Consider the following 17,457-nt stretch of genomic DNA (forward strand, 5'->3'; position numbering starts at 1 on the left):
GGATGTTAAAAGGTATGTGTTGGAGGTGAGCATGAAAAGTCTGACTTTAGGCCTCTGGCAACATGATAATCCCTTGAGAAAGAAACCGAATGCTATATGCTTGTCTGAAAAAAATTACAATTAGCTAATCTGGAAATTAGGCAGCCTGGATGACTGTCAAATACACTTAACTAATTTTGTCTGTTGCTTGAACTCCACATTTGGTTGACCTGGACCCCTAATATTTAAAAAAAAAACATGGACAAGTTGTATTTGCTCACTTTAAATGGACACTCCTATTTTTTTAATTTGTTTTGAAACAGCGCTCAACCACCACATCCGCTCATCTGAGAAGATTTCGTAGGTTTCTGGGGTCCTCTGAAGATACCTCATGCCCAAGTCTGTAACAAAGACTGTCTCACAGCAGTCTTGTTACCCTCATTCACCTTGGCACAGGCAGGTCTGCCTCAAGTGATGCAGTCTAAGACAAGGGACGTCTGTATCGGAGAGACCTCATAGACTCCCTGCCAACCCCACTCCACCGCTTCCCCATCCCCCACTCTAAGGACAGCATCGCGTGACGTGCTCCCCTGTTCACCAGGTCGGCATGAGAGTATGGATAGAGGTGGCTGTCCTGGCAGCAAAGAAGCAGTTCAGAAGCCTGTGTTCACTCCCTATTTCCACTGACTCTAAAAGTGAAAAAAAGATTTAGCGAAGGGCGTGGGGAAGTAATTCACATTTCTAACCCACATGCAAGTCTTGAAAAATCCTATTTGACAGGAAAGTAAGTAATTTATTGTTTTTGGTTAATTAAAACCATTACAAAAATACACATTAAAAAAGTTTCATACGTATTTAGATAAGAGAAATGCAGTTCTAAAAGCTTAAAAGTCTCTGATGAAAAAGCACCTTTGTTCAGCTTCTTCTGATGTTCAAAGGTCTGTGTGTAAAGTGTGCAGCTCTTCCTTGCTTCTTTTTTACTAGTGACAAGAATTTCACTAGCTTTCCATTCAGCTGCGGGTCCTTGGGGTCGAAGAATGTCTCTGGGTTCTGATCCCTCGTTCATGGACGTGTGCTTTGAGTAATCCTACCCTTTCCTCCTTTAATTTGGTGCATGAGCAGATTAGGTGTTCCATGTCTTCAATGCCGATCCCACATAGTCTGCATGTGTTTCCACATTTTCCCCTCTGCCAGGGTGGGAGGTGAGGAATGGTTGGCAGGATTCCTAGCCTGTATTTTAGGAATTGTTCTTTGATCTTCCTGGAGTCCCGTGATTGAAGTATGCCTGTGACCCAAGTAATTTGTAGCTCAGAGTCATCCACGCGTGGCTCCTGCGAGCAAAGACGGCTTTGTCTTCGACAAGGGAGATTTTTTTTGATGACTTTTTTACTACTTGCTTAAAGAGTGAATGGGAAGATTGAGTTTCCCATAGATCGACTAACCCAGTAGTAGCAAATGAGTCTTCCAAGTACTTCCTGGCTGGCAAGCTGGATATGTTGCAAAGTTCTTGCCATTGCCGATGGTTCAGTGTATTCCGGGGAGAGTTCTTAATTTTGTGCCAGCATATTATGTAGGAACCTTGCAGGTGAGGCATAGGTTGGCAGGTTAAGCATAACTCTATAGACCCTGGCCATGGTGGTGTCCAGCAGTTTTGCGTCCCTACCCCTCAGAGCCTCGCTGCCATAGGTTATGGAGGGTAAGATTTTAGCTAGGGCTACCCTGAGGAAAGGTGAAAGGATAGGTCCTGTGAGCTTTGTTCTTAACTGCCTTAGTGTTGTTGCTATTATTGCAAGTATTTGTAGGCGCAGGTATTCACAATTGGGTTTTTTCCAAGTACTAAGAGTGGGTCTATTGTTTGCCATTTATGGACAAAAGTTTTTGTTTTGATGGTGTTCACTTCTAGATGGTTTTCCACTGCGTACTCTTGCATTTTGTGGAGTAGGCGTTGCAAGCCAACAGAGTGGAGTGGCTTACTAGTACGACATCGTCGGCATACAAGATACTGGAGATAGCTTTACCCCCTACGTGGAGCGTGTGCGTTACATGTGCCGAGGAATGTGGTCATGTCCGCTGTGTACAGATTTAACATTGTTGGAGCAAGTACACAGCCCTGTAGGTCGTTTGGTACTTGGTATATGCCTCGAAAGATGGGAGCTATTACCTAGTTTTACCTGTATTGGAGTGAAGGTGTATTAAGCGGTTCCATAGAGATGACGGAATTGCCCAGGAGGAACGTTTTCTCCACAGTCTTGCTCGGTTAACGTTGTCGAAGGCTGCCTTGAAGTCGATGAAGCAAAAGAGAATCCCCAATTTGGATGATTTTGCCTTGTAAATAAGCAATGACATGGTTAGTATGTTGGTTGATGTTCCTGTGTCTTTGCAAAATCCTGTTTCGTAAGGGGGTATTATTTCCTTTTCTTTTGCCCAGTCCCGGAGCTCTGTCAGTAAGGTACCGGCAAAGTATTTTGCCTCTATATCTAGTAATGCAATCAGACGATAGTGTTTTTGGTGAGGTTGTGTCGCCGGCCTTGTAGATTGGTGTAATTATGGAGCCCTTCCATGAAGCAGGTAGAAGCCCGGATTCTCTGATGGTATGAAAGAAGGGGGCCAGTATTTCTGACCAGTACTCGGGGTCTTGTTTAAAGAGCTGGTGGAATCCCGTTTAGCCCCGGGGCCCCTTCCCTCCTTCCTTTTCAAATTTGATTCTTAATTATTGTCCTTTTTCCTCTTCTTCCGAGTTCCTTTCAGCTTGAGGGAAATGGGTCAGTTGGTTTTCAAGCATTACTTGCGACCCAGATGTTTGTTGGTTGAAATGGGATTCTAGAAAAGTTGTCCATGAATTCTCTGTGATGTTTGATGTTAGGCCTCCCTCTGCCGGTTGTAGAATATTGTTAACGGTAGCCCAGAAGCACGCACTGTTGGTTGCTTGGGAGTCGTGGTAGAGTTTTGCCCAAAATGCAGTTTCATTTGACCTTTTGATGTCCCACTTGAGGTTTTTGGTTTGGGCTTTCCTTTGGAGGAGAAGGTGGTGAAGGTCCTCGTCCCCAGGGTAAAAGCCTTAAAGATCTAAGAAGTTTATTTACCGATCTTTTAAGTAATTTCAATTCGGTCCGCTGTGCTCTAGTGGCCCTCCCCTCGACCGTTGGATCATTTGGCAGGGTATATCTGGCTTTAGTTGAAAAAGAACTTGCAAGTGTGACTGTGAAGGTTTCCCATGAGCTGATCGGGATGTCAGTGAAATTGCTATGACCATGTAGCAGTGTTTTTGCAGCCAGGAGAACCTCCCCGGAGTTTATTAGGGACGGCTAGATTCTTTAGAAATGTATTGTGTGGCATGCGTGCCTGTCAACTGGATTAGGCATCAGTGTGAGTGGAAATGCTTGGATTAAAACTTCCTGGGGCCGGCGATCACTGTCCCATTGGTCTCCTAAGCAAAATTCTGATAAGTATTGAAAGAGTGGAAGGGAGACTAGAGTATAGTCTATAGTGGGGTTTGCAGATTCTAAATAGAATGAGGCGGCTGGAGAGGAGTCATCAATAAATCTTCCATTTCGTGAGCTTAAACTGATGTGCTCCAGGTCTTCTAGCAGCTCTATCCCTGTCTTGGTCGGTCTGCCGTGATTGCTTTTGGTTTGGGCTGGTATGTTTCAGTAGAAGGACTGAACCTGTATGCAGTCGTTTGATGATGTACCTAGGATTTGTTGGCTTAGATCCCCAGAGAGGATGATGTTAGAGGTTTTGTGCGAGCTTATAATGGTGAGCAGGTGTTCAATTATAAGTTTTGACTTTTGTTTTCTCCATTTCGGATTTATGTATGTGTTGACCACTAGCACCTCATCTTTGGAGCCTTTGAGGTTTAAGTGGATCTTGACTGAGTTTACTGATGGTAGTGGAGATTCAATTTCTTGTACCATGTCAAATTTTGTTACGGCAACGTAGGTGGATAGGCCCCCTGAAAGATGACCATATTTGGATTTCCTCAGTGCTGGAGTATGGAAGCAAGTGTACCCCTGTAGTTGGTATGGATCCACTGACCACGTTTCCTGCAGAAGGACAATGTCAAAGGTTTTTAAATATGCCAGGAATTCGGCATCAGCTACCTTACTGTTCAGCCCATTGATATTCCATGCACAACGTTTTGTCATTGTGTCGGTCCGGTTATGTTGATAGTTCTGAGAATCTGGGCATATACAGGCAGCGTGGGATGATGGTGATTGTGACCTATTTAGGTGCCCGGTGCCGGCTCCCTTTGGGGTGACCGGCCTAGAGCACCCCTGAGCACAGAGGATGTTTTTTCTCTGTTGTCGATGGATCCCTGCCGCTTGGTGACAAGTAGTTGGAGGGGGTATCCAATGTGGTGATGCGTTGAGGCTCGTATGCCCCATGATTTGAAGATTTCCCATTCATTCAAAGCTTTCTTTGCGATTTTAGTTGAGCCCCAGGTGGCCCTGGGCCCTGTCTGCCTTTATAAATTCTATGGAAAGGGGATCAGTTGTGCTGATGTCTCTTAAGGTTGGCATTGAGGGCAGACCTCTGCACGCTCTTCTGCAGCAATTGGTTTGGGGTGATGGCCCCCGCGGGTGTCCCTGCAAATCCTACAGCGCCCTATGTCGGAAGGCGGACTTGGGTTGCCAAATTTCTGACTTTATATGTTGGCCGCCCAACTGCAATGGTTGGCACAATGAGTGGAGGGAGTAAACTAGGAGGGAATGTGCCTAACTGATCCGGTATCTAGTCGAGGTTTAGTGATGGCAAAGCTCCTATTACCAGCTACGTCCATCCCCTCCCTCCTGCTCCCTTTTGCAGCGCACGTCCTTCCAGGCGTGGAGACTATGCTGCAGCGGTAGGCAACAACCTGTAAAGTACACCCCCTTGATTCCTTTGGTGGGTCTACCACACGGCGACCCTCAATCTGTATTCATGGACGCCCAACTGGCCAGATGGTTGGATGCTGGACTGCAGACTGTAGGGGAATGTTATTTTGACACAGCTCTGATCCCTTTCGCAGACTTTATGGAAGATAGTGAATGTCTCAAGAGTGGATGGCTGTTCGGGGGGGGGAGCGCTGAGGGCTCATTAACATAGTTGTTATCTTGTGGTGAATGCTCTGTGGTTGTAGTGGGATTAAGTTGAAGATCGCCTTGTCCCGTGAGTTGGACCCATGTTCCGTATGGTTTTCATTTGGTGCCCTCGCCTGCTTAAGTTCCTGCGTGAGAGATGTCTCCCTTTCTTCTGTTGCCGAAAGGAGTCGGCTATGGTTGCTGTCTTGCTGAGCCTGTGTGACTGTATTTTTGGTAGCTAGTGTACCAGTTGAGCTGCCCAGGGCCTCTGTATCGGCCCGGGAGGGAGCTATTACCGGTTGATCCGCTTTCAGAGTTTCCAATGGCTGATCTGTTGATTCGTGTGATATTGATTCATGTGCTGTTGCGCCAGTGGTTGTTTTTTGGTGTCAATGAGAGGGTATACTGCTGTGTGGCTGAGGATTTTTGTTTTATTGCAGCCTTTTCTCTGAAGTAGGTGCTGTTGCTTAATGTTTTGAGCTGTAGTTGGTATCTTTTGTAACTGATTTGCCGCAGTGGCCAGGGTGCGCCCGGGGAAGCTTGCTGGATTTGTAGAGGTATGGTTTTTAAAGGCGAGTTCCTCTGTGCTTACATTCTTGGGTGTGAATTATTTCTGAGTAAGCGGTATCTTTTTTGTTGTTTGGGACATTTGGTAAACCCTCTGAAAGTGTAGACACAATTGAGGGAAGTGAAAACAATTTGTCAATGATAGGACCACAGCTACAGCGCAATTTTGCCTTCTGTTGGGCTCTGCTGATTAAGGAGTTTAGTTGCCCCCATTTGACTGACTCTAGGAGCTAAACATGGCATCTTTTTACAAGGTCCCCAAAATGGAGCCTGCTAACTTGGTTTCAATTTTTTTTAAATCTCGTGTTAACCTATTTCAACATTACTTAAGTTGCGTATTTAGAAAAGTGGTGCCTTTTAACCTTGCAGTCCAACCCCACTTACTAATTTTAGCTCTATACCATATAGTACTTTACACCAACCTCAAGTAATGCAGTTTTTGTGGTCACCACCAACATGTCGGATTGCCCTTCATCTTCCATTGTGAGCAGCTCTTCTACAGGCGAGGATGTACGAAACTGGAATGGTGTGCTTGCTCCACGAATTTCACCCTTGTGAGTAACGTAGCAGAACTGGTAAAATTCTCCATCGTCATTTGGAAGGTAATAGCCTTACAAACAAAAGATAATATATTCAATATTAAACCGCAACTTGTAGAATTTTTATAATTATGCATTTAACACTGAATTATGCAGATTTGGTCTTAAGAAAACAAACCAATCTTCACTTGTATTCAGAAGCCTATGAAAATAATGTTCTAGGCTCAGATGATCTTAGCTTTCCTTTACAAGAAAATACTACCCTGTAAAAAACTGTTATAGGGTAGATACCAGGATATTTAAAATGGAAGACTATTCATCATTGTCATGTGATAAAATCGGTCACATCATCTATCTAGCTATTTTGTGTGAATTTAAATCGAAAAAATTACTATTGACAGAAACTAGTTTTATCAAAAACAGACTACTCATATTTCTTAGTACATCTGGATAACATTACTTGTGTACAGACAAAACATTCTTGCACTAGGCAAATTACTATTCTTACTTTGAAGGTTCTTCTCACAAAAACTAGGCATAGTACATTTCACTAAAACATAATGTATAGTTAAATGATTTATGTTTACAAAGAGGTGGCTTTAACGTTATATGACTAGATAAATAACTATGCTTACAGCAGTTCTGGAATAATTGTGATGAAGGCCTCGTGACTTATAGTAGCTGCACCATATTTCAACAAACATCAAAATAGTAAACTTGAGTTGGTAGTAGTACAAAGATTTTAATATGTTTTAGGTAAGAAGTGATTTACTAACAATAAAGTGCAATCAGCTTTCTGCAAGTAGTGTTCTACCGAAAGTTCAACTATTTACTAACATGATATCAGGAATTGCAAGAACATGAACCACGAAAATGTTACTTGCAATCCTGCTTCATCATGGGCATTTTCATTAACTTGAAGTGTGACTTTTCCTTCCAGACCACCTCAGTATTTTTTCACGTTTAGGGCAAGCATCCTTTCAGGCTTTATAAAGTTTTTTCCACAAATGATAGCCAGTCCAAATGTCTGACCTCCCCCCCCCCCCCACATATTTGTAATTATGACGATTCTCGTAATTTACTCTGGAGGGGTTTGAAAAAAAAGCCAAGATTGAATATGCTACTTACCAGTATGCATCTGTTCTTGGCATGTAGGGCTGCTGACATTCATATCTGTGCATAGATCGCCGCCTAGTGTTGGGTCCGGATGTTTGCACGTTGTTGTCCTGGAAGAGTCTTCGAAGTATCCTGGGATAGGTGACTCCTCCCCTGGACTACAGTGCGCATGGGCATCCTCTCCATCCTCAGATTGTTTTGCGCCATTGTGGCAGTGATGGAGTAGATATAGAAAGTGATGACCATGCTTACAGTAATTCTGAGAGCTGCAGCTGCTACAGGCGCCGGGGAGGAGGGAGGGCGATATGAATGTCAGCAGCCCTACATGCCAAGAACAGATGCATACTGGTAAGTAGCATATTCAGTTCGAGGCATGTGGGCTGCTGAATTCATATCTGTGCATAGAATATATAGCAGTGCCCTCTTATTAGCGGCGGCTACCAGTGCCAGCTGCAGCGGTCTGAAAAAGAGTTTTGAGAACAGCCTGTCCTACAGCTGCCTGCTGTTTTGATTGCACATCTACACAATAGTGTTTGGTAAATGTGTGTGTAGTGGACCAGGTGGCTGCTCTACATATATCATGCAAAGGGATGTTTCCCAGGAAAGCCATGGAGGCCCCTAACTTGCGTGTTGAGTGGGCTCGTGGGGGAATCGTTAATGTGCGTTTAGCCTTTTGATAGCAAATTTGAATACATTTAACGATCCATCTGGCTATACCTGCTTTGGAGATAGCGTTACCTTTGTGGTGTGGGGCAAAGGCAACGAAAAGTTGTTTAGTCTTCCCAAAGATCTTAGTCCTGTCGATATAGTACATGAGGGCTCTCTTCACATCTAGTGTATGGAGTGCTCTTTTTGCGACAGTTTGTGGGTTTTGAAAGAAAACAGGCAGTTCAATAGTTTGATTCATGTGGAACTGCGATATCACCTTGGGCATGAATTTGGGGTTTGAACGGTTAGTGCCTGGAGTTCACTAACTCTTCTTAAAGAAGTGATCGCTACTAGGAAAGCTACTTTCCAGGTAAGGAATTGAATCTCGCATGAGTGTAGAGGTTCAAAGGGTGGACCCATCAGGCGTGTGAGGACCAAGTTGAGGTTCCACATTGGGGCTGGTGGGTGGCTAGGTGGAATGACTCGTTTGAGTCCTTCCAAGAATGCTTTGATGGCAGGCACTCTGAATAAAGAGAGGTGCTGCCTGTTTTGGAGATAGGCTGATATTGCGGTCAAATGGACATGTATCGAGGTGTACGCCAGATTGCATCGGTATAGGTGTAAGAGGTAACAAATTATGTTTTGGATGGATGCATCTAGCGGGTTAATGTCATTATTATTGAAATAGATGACGAATCTTTTCCATTTGGCTGCATAGCAAGCTCTGGTAGTGGGTCTTCTAGCTTCCTTAATGATGTCCATACAGTCAGGTGGCAGGTTTAGGTAGCCAAACTCTAGGACTTCAGGAGCCAGATTGCCAGGTTCAGCTGTTGCGGATCTGGGTGCTGAATCTCTCCATGGTTCTGCGTCAAATGCGCGGGTTTGATCCGCAGTCTTTGATGCGGCACCACGGAAAGTTCGAGAAAAGTGGTGTACCATGGCTGGCGTGCCCACGTTGGAGCAACCAGGACGAGTGTCAGTGAGTGTTGTCTGAGTTTGCGAGCCACCAGCGGTATCAACGGTGCTGGGGGAAAAGCGTACGCAAATCTGCCGGACCAGTTCATCCATATCGCATTGCCCTGCGACTGTGGATGTGGGAACCTGGCGGCAAAGCTTTGGCATTTTGCATTTTCGCTTGTGGCGAATAGGTCTATCTCTGGATGACCCCATTGCTGGAAGTACGGTTGGAGTACTGATGGGTGTAACTCCCACTCGTGCATCTGGTGGCTGTGTCTGCTGAGCAGATCCGCCATCTGGTTGTCCTTGCCGGGGAGGTGTTCCGCCATGAGGAACATGTTCCTCTGAATGGCCCACTTCCACATGCTCTGAGCCAGATGAGACAACTGTGGAGAGTGTGTTCCTCCCTGCTTCTGTATGTAGTACATGGCGGTCATGTTGTCCGTCCGGATCAACACGACTTTGTTGCACAAGTGTACTTTGAATGCTTTCATAGCCAGGAAGATTGCCATCAGTTCTAGAAGGTTGATGTGCATCTTCTTTTGTTGTGTTGTCCATAGTCCCTGCACTGTGTAGTTGAGTACATGAGCTCCCCATCCCTGGAGAGACGCGTCCGGTGTCAGTATTATCTGTGGAACAGGCTCTTGGAACGGTCGGCCCTTGCAAAGGTTTTGTGGATTCCACCAATGCAGAGAGTTGTATGCCCGACCGCTCACCAACACTAGGTCTTTTAGTTGTCCGTGAGCCTGATTCCATTGACGTGCTAAGCACTCCTGAAGCGGGCGCATATGTAGTCTCGCGTGTGGGACTATGAAAATGCAGGAGGCCATCATGCCTATCAACTGCATGAACACTCGCGCGGGAAGGGAGTGTTGTGGTTTGAACTTGGAAATCAGCATTTGCATGCTGTTGATTCTCACTAAATTTGGCTGAGCTGTGGCCGCCAGAGTGTCTATGGTCGCACCTAGGTACTGTTGTACGTGTGCGGGTTGGAGATGTGATTTTGGGTAATTTAGTGAGAACCCCAGACTGTGAAGGAGGTGAATGGTACGGGACATGTGGCTGGCACATTGCTGGGCTGACTTTGCTTGAACAAGCCAGTCGTCCAGGTAAGGGTAGACGTGTATGTGCTGCCTCCGTAGATGTGCCGCCACAGTAGCTAGGCACTTTGTGAAAACTCTGGGTGCTGTTGTGACGCCGAAGGGAAGAACCTTGAATTGGTAGTGCTGCCCTTGAATAGTGAACCTGAGATATTTCCTGTGTGATGGGTGAATGGGTATGTGGAAATACGCATCTTTGAGGTCTAGTGTGGCCAGGAAGTCTCCCTGTTTGAGCAGTGGGAGGACTTGTTGCAGGGTGAGCATGTGGAAATGCTCCGAAAGAATATAGCGGTTGAGGGGTCTCAGGTCTAGTATAGGTCTGAGTGACCCGTCCTTTTTTGGTATTAAAAAGTACAGGGAGTACACCCCTGTACCTTGCTCGTGGACGGGTACGACCTCTATTGCGCCTTTTTGCATCATGCTTAGCACTTCCTGCTGTAATAGCGCTAAGTGCTCTGAGGACATAGGACGGTGTTTTGGGGGTATTGTGTGTGGAGTAGAGGTTAATTCTAGGCAGTAACCGTGTTTGATAATATCTTTGACCCACCTGTCCGTAGTGATGGAGTTCCACGTGGCCAGGAACTTTTGCAACCTTCCCCCGACAGGTGTTGTGTGGTCGGGAGGAAGGGAGAGGGCGTCACTGTTTGTTCTTGGGAGAGGATCTGGTATTGCCGTATCCGCGTCCTCTGCCCTTTGTGCTTGAACCACGATATCCACCCCTGGTGTTTTTATCGTAGGTACTTTGGGTGTTGCCCTTGTTGTAGGTTTGCTGTGACCCCTGTCCTCTACCTGCTCCTCTATTACCGGGGCGACGAAAGGAGCCACTCCGAAAGGTCTGCGTTTGGAGAGCCCCCATGGACTTTGCAGTGTCTGTGTCCTTTTTTATTTTTTCTAGTGTGGTGTCAACCTCTGGCCCGAATAAGTAGTCTGGGTTGACCGGCTGGTTGAGGATGTTATTTTGCACCTCAGGTTTGAATCCGGAGATTCGTAACCAGGCGTGTCGTCGTAACATGACGCTAGTGTTTATGGCTCTGGCAGCTGTATCTGCGGCATCCAGTGCACACTTGATGGATGCGTTTGTGAGGAGTTGTCCCTCTCTGATGAGGATCTCTGCTCCCTCTTTGTATTGGTCAGGGAGATGTTGTAGTAATGTTTCTAGTGTGTCATAATGCGCTCGGTCGTAGCGAGCCAGGAGCGCTTGAGTATTGGCAATACGCCATATGTTAGCTGCTTGGGCTGCAACCCGTTTGCCGGAGGTCTCTAACACCTTGGACTCTTTGTCCGGGGGAGGGGCATCCCCAGTCGTCTGCGAGTGCGCCCGTTTACGAGCATTCGCGACTACTATGGAATCCAGAGGCAACTGTCCTCTAATATAGGTAGGATCCCCAGGCGCTGACCTATATTTTTTGTCGATTCTGGGGTTTATTACTCTGGCCCTGGTGGGTTCTTTGAAAATGTCCTTTGCTGGTTTGAGGACACCTTTCAACATGGGTAGAGTTTTAACATGTTTTTCTGAGGATGCGAAAGTGTCCATGAGAAAATCGTCCTCGATGGTGTCAGAGTGGAGTTGAACACCATGATTGGCCGCAGCACGTTCAATGAGGGCGTTGAATGCGGCAGTGTCCTCTGTGGGAGACGTTTTTGCACCATATAGCTGCGTGTCCTGCGTATCCATAGGTGCGTTTGAGTCCACAGGGTCATCCCAAGCTTGGTCAGGGTCCTGTTGGCCTTCAGGGTCCATTTCTCCGGGGTAGGGGACGTGGTCACCCATGTAGTCCTCCAAAACGTCTGTGTCGGAGTGTGTCGGAGAGAAGGACTGTGGACCTTGGTAAGCGGCATGGAGAGGCTCGTAAAGAAGTGGTTCCGAATCCATTGGCAGCTTTTTCTTTAGTGGGATCCGGTAGGAGTCCAAAGCTGGCTCAGAAGTTATCTTCCTCTTGTGAAGCATCATTCTGCCTGTTGCGGCATCGATGATGTGTGAAGGCGACGTCTCCGTAGGAGAGTGTTCTGCAGGTGTGATCCTGGTGTGGGTGACACGTGTTCTGATTTCGAACAGTTTTGGTGCCGTGGATGGTGGCAGGCCAAAAGTGATGTTGGCTGGTGCCGGAGAAGCTTTTTGAGCCTTTTTCGGCTCGGAGCTTGATGTGTCCTGGAGGGCCGCCTTATCTTTGATGCGTTGCAAGGATGCTGAAACTTGCCGCACCTGGAACGCCGACGGTTCTTTGGCGCCGACCGGTTCCGTTGAGGCAGGCGTGGACTTCTTCGGTGCCACGGGGTCATCGAGTCGAGGAGAGGTAGTAGCTGTCGACGGCGTCTATGATTGTGCCTTTGGTGCTGTTTTCGAAGTGGTGTGAGATCCAGCAGCCATTTTGACCTTTGTGGTCGGAGCCGATTGTTTCGGTGCCGGGAGCCGAGGCGGCTTGGCGGTACCGATGGTCTTTTTCCGTGCGTCGGCGCCGACGTCGGCTGCTGCAAGCTCGGCACCGAAGTCCCGTTTGGTGCGGTCGGTGCCGACGGGTTTGGCTGGCGTCGAAGGTGTGGTGGGCTTCGATCCGACCAGTGTGACTTTCAGTTTCGGTTTCTGCTGAACCGAGACGGCTTTCAGTTTCGGTTTCGATGAAGGGAAACCAGCCGTTTTGGGTAGTATAGGCTGCCGCTGAATGTCCGAGGCCGGGCCAGAGGACGGGGCCGAATGGATGCGGGATAGGTCTTGGGTAAAGCCCGAAGGCGATCCCTCGACCGGAGCCACAGACTGACGCACTGGGATATCCAAAGTCTGTTCGGGTAGGCCTTGCTCATCACCGGAGCTACTCTCTTCGGCCCCTAAGGCCTCATTGTAGTCTCCTACCTCGGTGTCGGCTTTGTCTCTGTGAAAGAGTTGTTCTTCGACGTCTTCCGATCCGGAGTCGTGTTCGGAAGCGGGGCTGGAGGGTAGGTTCTCCACGTCTTGCACATCTTCGTCCTCGGCGTTGAAGATGTCAGTCGGGGCCGGTGCCGCTTGCTGCGCTTCGAGCCTCGCTGCTCGACGATTCCGGAGAGTCTTCTTGGATCGGAATCGGGCACAGGCCATACATGTGGACTCGTCGTGATCCGGTGAAAGGCATTTGTTGCACACCGGGTGGACGTCGACATGGGGATATTTCGCATTGCATACAGGGCACCGCTTGAAAGGCGTCCTCGATTCCATCGTCGATGTCGGGTCGATGGTGGGGTATGATGCGAAAAAGTTGGTTTCTGGAAGTTAGTAAACTAACAAATAACTATCGATACCGATCGGGAACAGTACCGACGCGAACTAAAGGCCTTTTGGCCTGTAAAAAGTTTTTCCTAACTTGAGTCAAGATAAGCACATCCGAACCCAATGGCGGAAAAAAACAATCTGAGGATGGAGAGGATGCCCATGCGCACTGTAGTCCAGGGGAGGAGTCACCTATCCCAGGATACTTCGAAGACTCTTCCAGGACAACAACGTGCAAACATCCGGACCCAATATGCACAGATATGAATTCAGCAGCCCACATGCCTCGAACATGGCAATATTTTATTTTAGGTGTGCAAGAATGTGAACAGAGTTTTATTTTCCAAAGGCAGCAATCAAAAGGTTTGCTGTTCTACCTTCTTGCCAGCTTTCAGAAACGGGTTGAGAGGGAAAACCCGAAAGCAATCCATTTGTGAAAAATATTCACTTATAAACTCAGCATTTGGCCATTTGTGTGAATTAGTCCCGGTTTCATTAAACAAAACTATCAAAATGAGTACAGGCAAACGCGTCCCCTGAACCAAAAAAATTCTGGAATACTTTGAGGTACCATGCAATAGTGAGAGATTCGTGCAAATCGTATTTTTGCGGCCACTCACTTAAAAAGCATAGTCAAATAATTTTCTAAACTCACATAATAGCTGTCGGCCTACCATCCTACATTGCTACATGCTTTCCAATAGAAATGAAGGTGGGCATACTGTACAGGCAAAGCAGCGGCCCAATAATTCTAATATTGAAAGACTTTGTCAGGTGAAAAATTCTGAGGAAATTACTATAGAGATGGCTTCAGGATTTAGGCCCATGTCGGCAAGTACCCAGGGATTCTAACCAACCCCAGACATTTTCGAAAGCTGGTGACCCAGGTAGGTTTGCTTTGTATCGATTCACAACTACTTTTCATTACACAGAATTCCAGATTACTGTCAAACTATGGCTAATTATGTGGGATGGATTGGTATTGTTAGTTTTGGAATTGTGTCTGGTGATAGTGTGGTGTGGAGAGGAGTAGATTTGTGCAGTGGCATTATGTGGCATGGTGTGCAGTGGAATTATATGGATAGTAATTTTGTGGTATTGAGTGTACTGGAATTATGTGGAGTGGGATTGTGTGTCATGAGTGCAATTATGTCGAATGGTATTTTGTATTGTGGAGTGGTATGAAGTGGAGTTTAATTATGTGGTGTACTGTTGACTTTTGTGGCATGATGTGGAATTTTGTGATGTGGATTGGTAGTATGTGGTGTGTTGTGTAGGTGTGTTGTGTAATTGTGTTGTTGAATTGAATTATGTGGGTTGTTGATTAATTGTGTGGTATGGAATGGAAATGTGTAGAGCTAAATTGTGTGGCATGGAGTGAAAATAAGGTGAATGGAATTATGTGGCATGGTGTGAAGTGTATTTGTGTGGATTGTGTTACCACGATTGCAGTCTGGAGATAGAGAGAAACAAGCATTTACATTATAATAAGTCTTGCATTAGTGAAAGCTAGAGCTATTTGTGTTGCAAAAAGATAATGTTTTTTAGTTACGTTTTTATGTTTGCAGGGGACTGATTATTTAACCCTTCTAAAGAGAAAGGAAGGAAAGGGGATGGAGAGGAAAGCAGAGGTGGTACGAGTAGGGCTTACACTGCTGCCCGGGTATGTCCTACCACTAACACTGGGTAAACAAAGCAATTTGGCTCACCGCCATTATCTCGCACAAACATGCCGTGCATCAAATTTAAGGTGCACCAAACAGTGCGACGGCCTCAAGGAATCCGCCAATGAACAAAAAATCCTTTGAAGCAGGCTAAAGATGGGAAGCAAATGAGCATGAAGTTTAGTAATGACGGTGGTGTGTTTCAAGAAATGTGTTGAAGATCACCTTTAATAATTCCGGCGGCATCTGATGAGTGGTGTGTGTGTGTCAAGTGCAGTTAATATCTGGGTCTGGTGTTTGAGATGTATTAGTAATTAGGGTGTGTGTGGCACATGTGGTAAACTTTCTGACTATGGGGGAAGTTTTAAGGGTGAAGAGCGTGGTTTCTTGTGGGGAGGGGACACAGTGGCTCCTTGTGCAGGAAGCATGCCACCATTCCCCTTTATGAAACCGACACATGAGTCCATTGCGATGAAAAGACGGACTGCAATTTAAACAGCAAACAGGTTCCCCTCCCCCCGAGTTTTATATAGCGCGAACTTGGCCCGAAGGTATCGGGTATCAGAGCGCTTTACATGAGCACCAGTTGTGTTACACAAGGACACATTCATTTTGCCACGGGGAGATTAAGTGATTTGCCCAGAATCACTGGATGTTGAGCTTCATTGCTGAGACTCGAACCCGGTTCCCCAGATTTGAGATCGACCGCCCAAGTGGTTAGGCCACATCCTCTCCTCGAATGTTAAAGTTGTTCCCTTTGCCGATGAGCTTCTGGAGTATTCTGTAAATCGCTTTCATTTTTAAATGCTCCTTTGCGTTATTCAGAAGTTTTCAAAAAGTGTAATGTGGCAAAAGGGTCCCGTCAGTCACTTGAGCCCGCCTTGCACCCATTGTTGGTGATTGGGAGGCTGCTTACAAAAAAAGTTAGAATGATGAGAAAATAGAGTTGTTTGAGCCACAGGGTCACCAATGTTTAATATTAAAGGGGGTGTGCCGCGCTATTAGACTATTGAAAAAAAAAAAGAATTCGGCGAACCGCCCAGAAAGAACAGCAATGCGCTGCTGCCTATGTTGGTGATTAGAAGGCGTGCCGCGCTGCCTACAAAATGAATAATGAAAAAATATAGGCGCGAGCAGTGAAGCAGCCATTGTTTGAGATTGAGGGGGTACCGCACTACTAAAAAAGAAAAAAATAATAATAATAATTAAATTGAGCTTGGCGAACTGCGCACACGAAGAAAAAGGCACGGACGACATTGTTCAAGATGATGGGTTGTGTGCAGCATTACCGTGCAGTTAAACCACAGGGTGGGTGCCTGAAGTGGGAGGGCTTGTCCTGCCTGCAACAGCAGCTAGGAGAAAGTAATTCCTAAAATAGTGCTCAGAAACTGTAGATGCATCATACTGAGTAACAACATATGTAACAGGGGCAGTCCTCATGGGAGGTTACAACAAAAGGAAAGCCAACATTTACAAAGGACAGTAACAGGAGAAAATTAGAAAAGTAGGCAGAGCTTAAAGTCCATACCTGAATACAGCATGTTGAAGAATTAAGTGAATGAATGAAAGGCATTTCTAGAGCGCATGGCTACCCGGGGGCATTCCAGCTTCAACTTAGGGCAGTGTTAGGGAAACAAGTAGGTTTTTAACTGTTTCCGAAAGGTCAGGTAGTCTGGTTCAAGGTGAATACGGAGGGGCAAGAGATTCCACAATTTAGCGGCACTGTACGCGAAGAGACGCCCTCCGCTTCATGTTTTTCTTATTTTTGGGAATACAGCCAGTTGTTTATTATCTGACCTTAAAAACCTATTAGAGCGATAGAGTTGAATAACGGACCTAATGATAGGCGGGCCCTTACCTAAGAGTGCTTTATGTGTAATTCACAAAGCCTTGAACTGGATTCTCTCTTGGATAGGGAGCCAATGAAGCGAAGCAAGCGTCGGCTTAGCTGCGAGGCATTTAGAAGTATTCGTGAGCAGACATGCTGCACACTTTTGCACTATCTGCAATTTTCTGGTGGTAGTAAGTGGGGTTCCCACATATAGGGCATTAGCGTAGTCAAAGCGTGACAAGATCAACGCTTGGACCAGCACTCTTCTTGCAAAAAAGGTAGCAAGGGGAGAATCTTTCTTGACATTCTTAAAATCCCATAACAACAAGCTGCAACCTTGCGAGCTTGCTCCTTAAAATCAAGATTGCGGTCCAGCCATACACCCAGACTCTTAATTTGTTCTTTTGGGGAGGGTGGTAGCCCCAAGCAGCTAGGCCAAAATGAGCCTATGCTCAATGTAGTGGAATTACCCAAGAGCATCAGCTCTGTCTTAGCTCCATTAAGTTTTAAACAAGAGCTGTCCATCCAACTTGACACCTTTTCAAGGCATAAGGCTAACCCCGAGCCTGAGTTATCTAGTTGATTAAGCGAGACCACCAACTGAGTATCATCAGCGTAGGTAATGATCTGAATGCCAAAAGGTGTTACTACTTTCGCCAGGGGGCTCATGTAGACACTAAATAGAGTGGGGCACAGGGAGGATCCCTGAGGAACCCCACATCTAAGGGGCATTCGCTTTGAGGTGGTTTCATCTTCAA

At 46.3% G+C, this 17,457-nt stretch overlaps 1 protein-coding gene across 12 annotated transcripts in view; it reads right to left on the reverse strand.

The window, feature by feature from the left end:
* TAX1BP1 (Tax1 binding protein 1) overlaps window positions 1–17,457 on the reverse strand; it is a 712,600-nt gene that overhangs the window by 474,093 nt on the left and 221,050 nt on the right. For all 12 annotated transcript variants that reach the window (XM_085631620.1, XM_085631618.1, XM_085631616.1 and 9 more), the window contains one exon: window positions 6,029–6,216. In XM_085631620.1, coding sequence (XP_085487746.1) covers window positions 6,029–6,088 — 60 coding nt within the window. In that variant the 5' untranslated portion in view covers window positions 6,089–6,216. The remainder of the gene's footprint in view (window positions 1–6,028; window positions 6,217–17,457) is intronic.

Source organism: Triturus cristatus, chromosome 10, assembly GCF_964204655.1.
Source record: "Triturus cristatus chromosome 10, aTriCri1.1, whole genome shotgun sequence".
NCBI classification, from domain to species: Eukaryota; Metazoa; Chordata; class Amphibia; order Caudata; family Salamandridae; genus Triturus; species Triturus cristatus.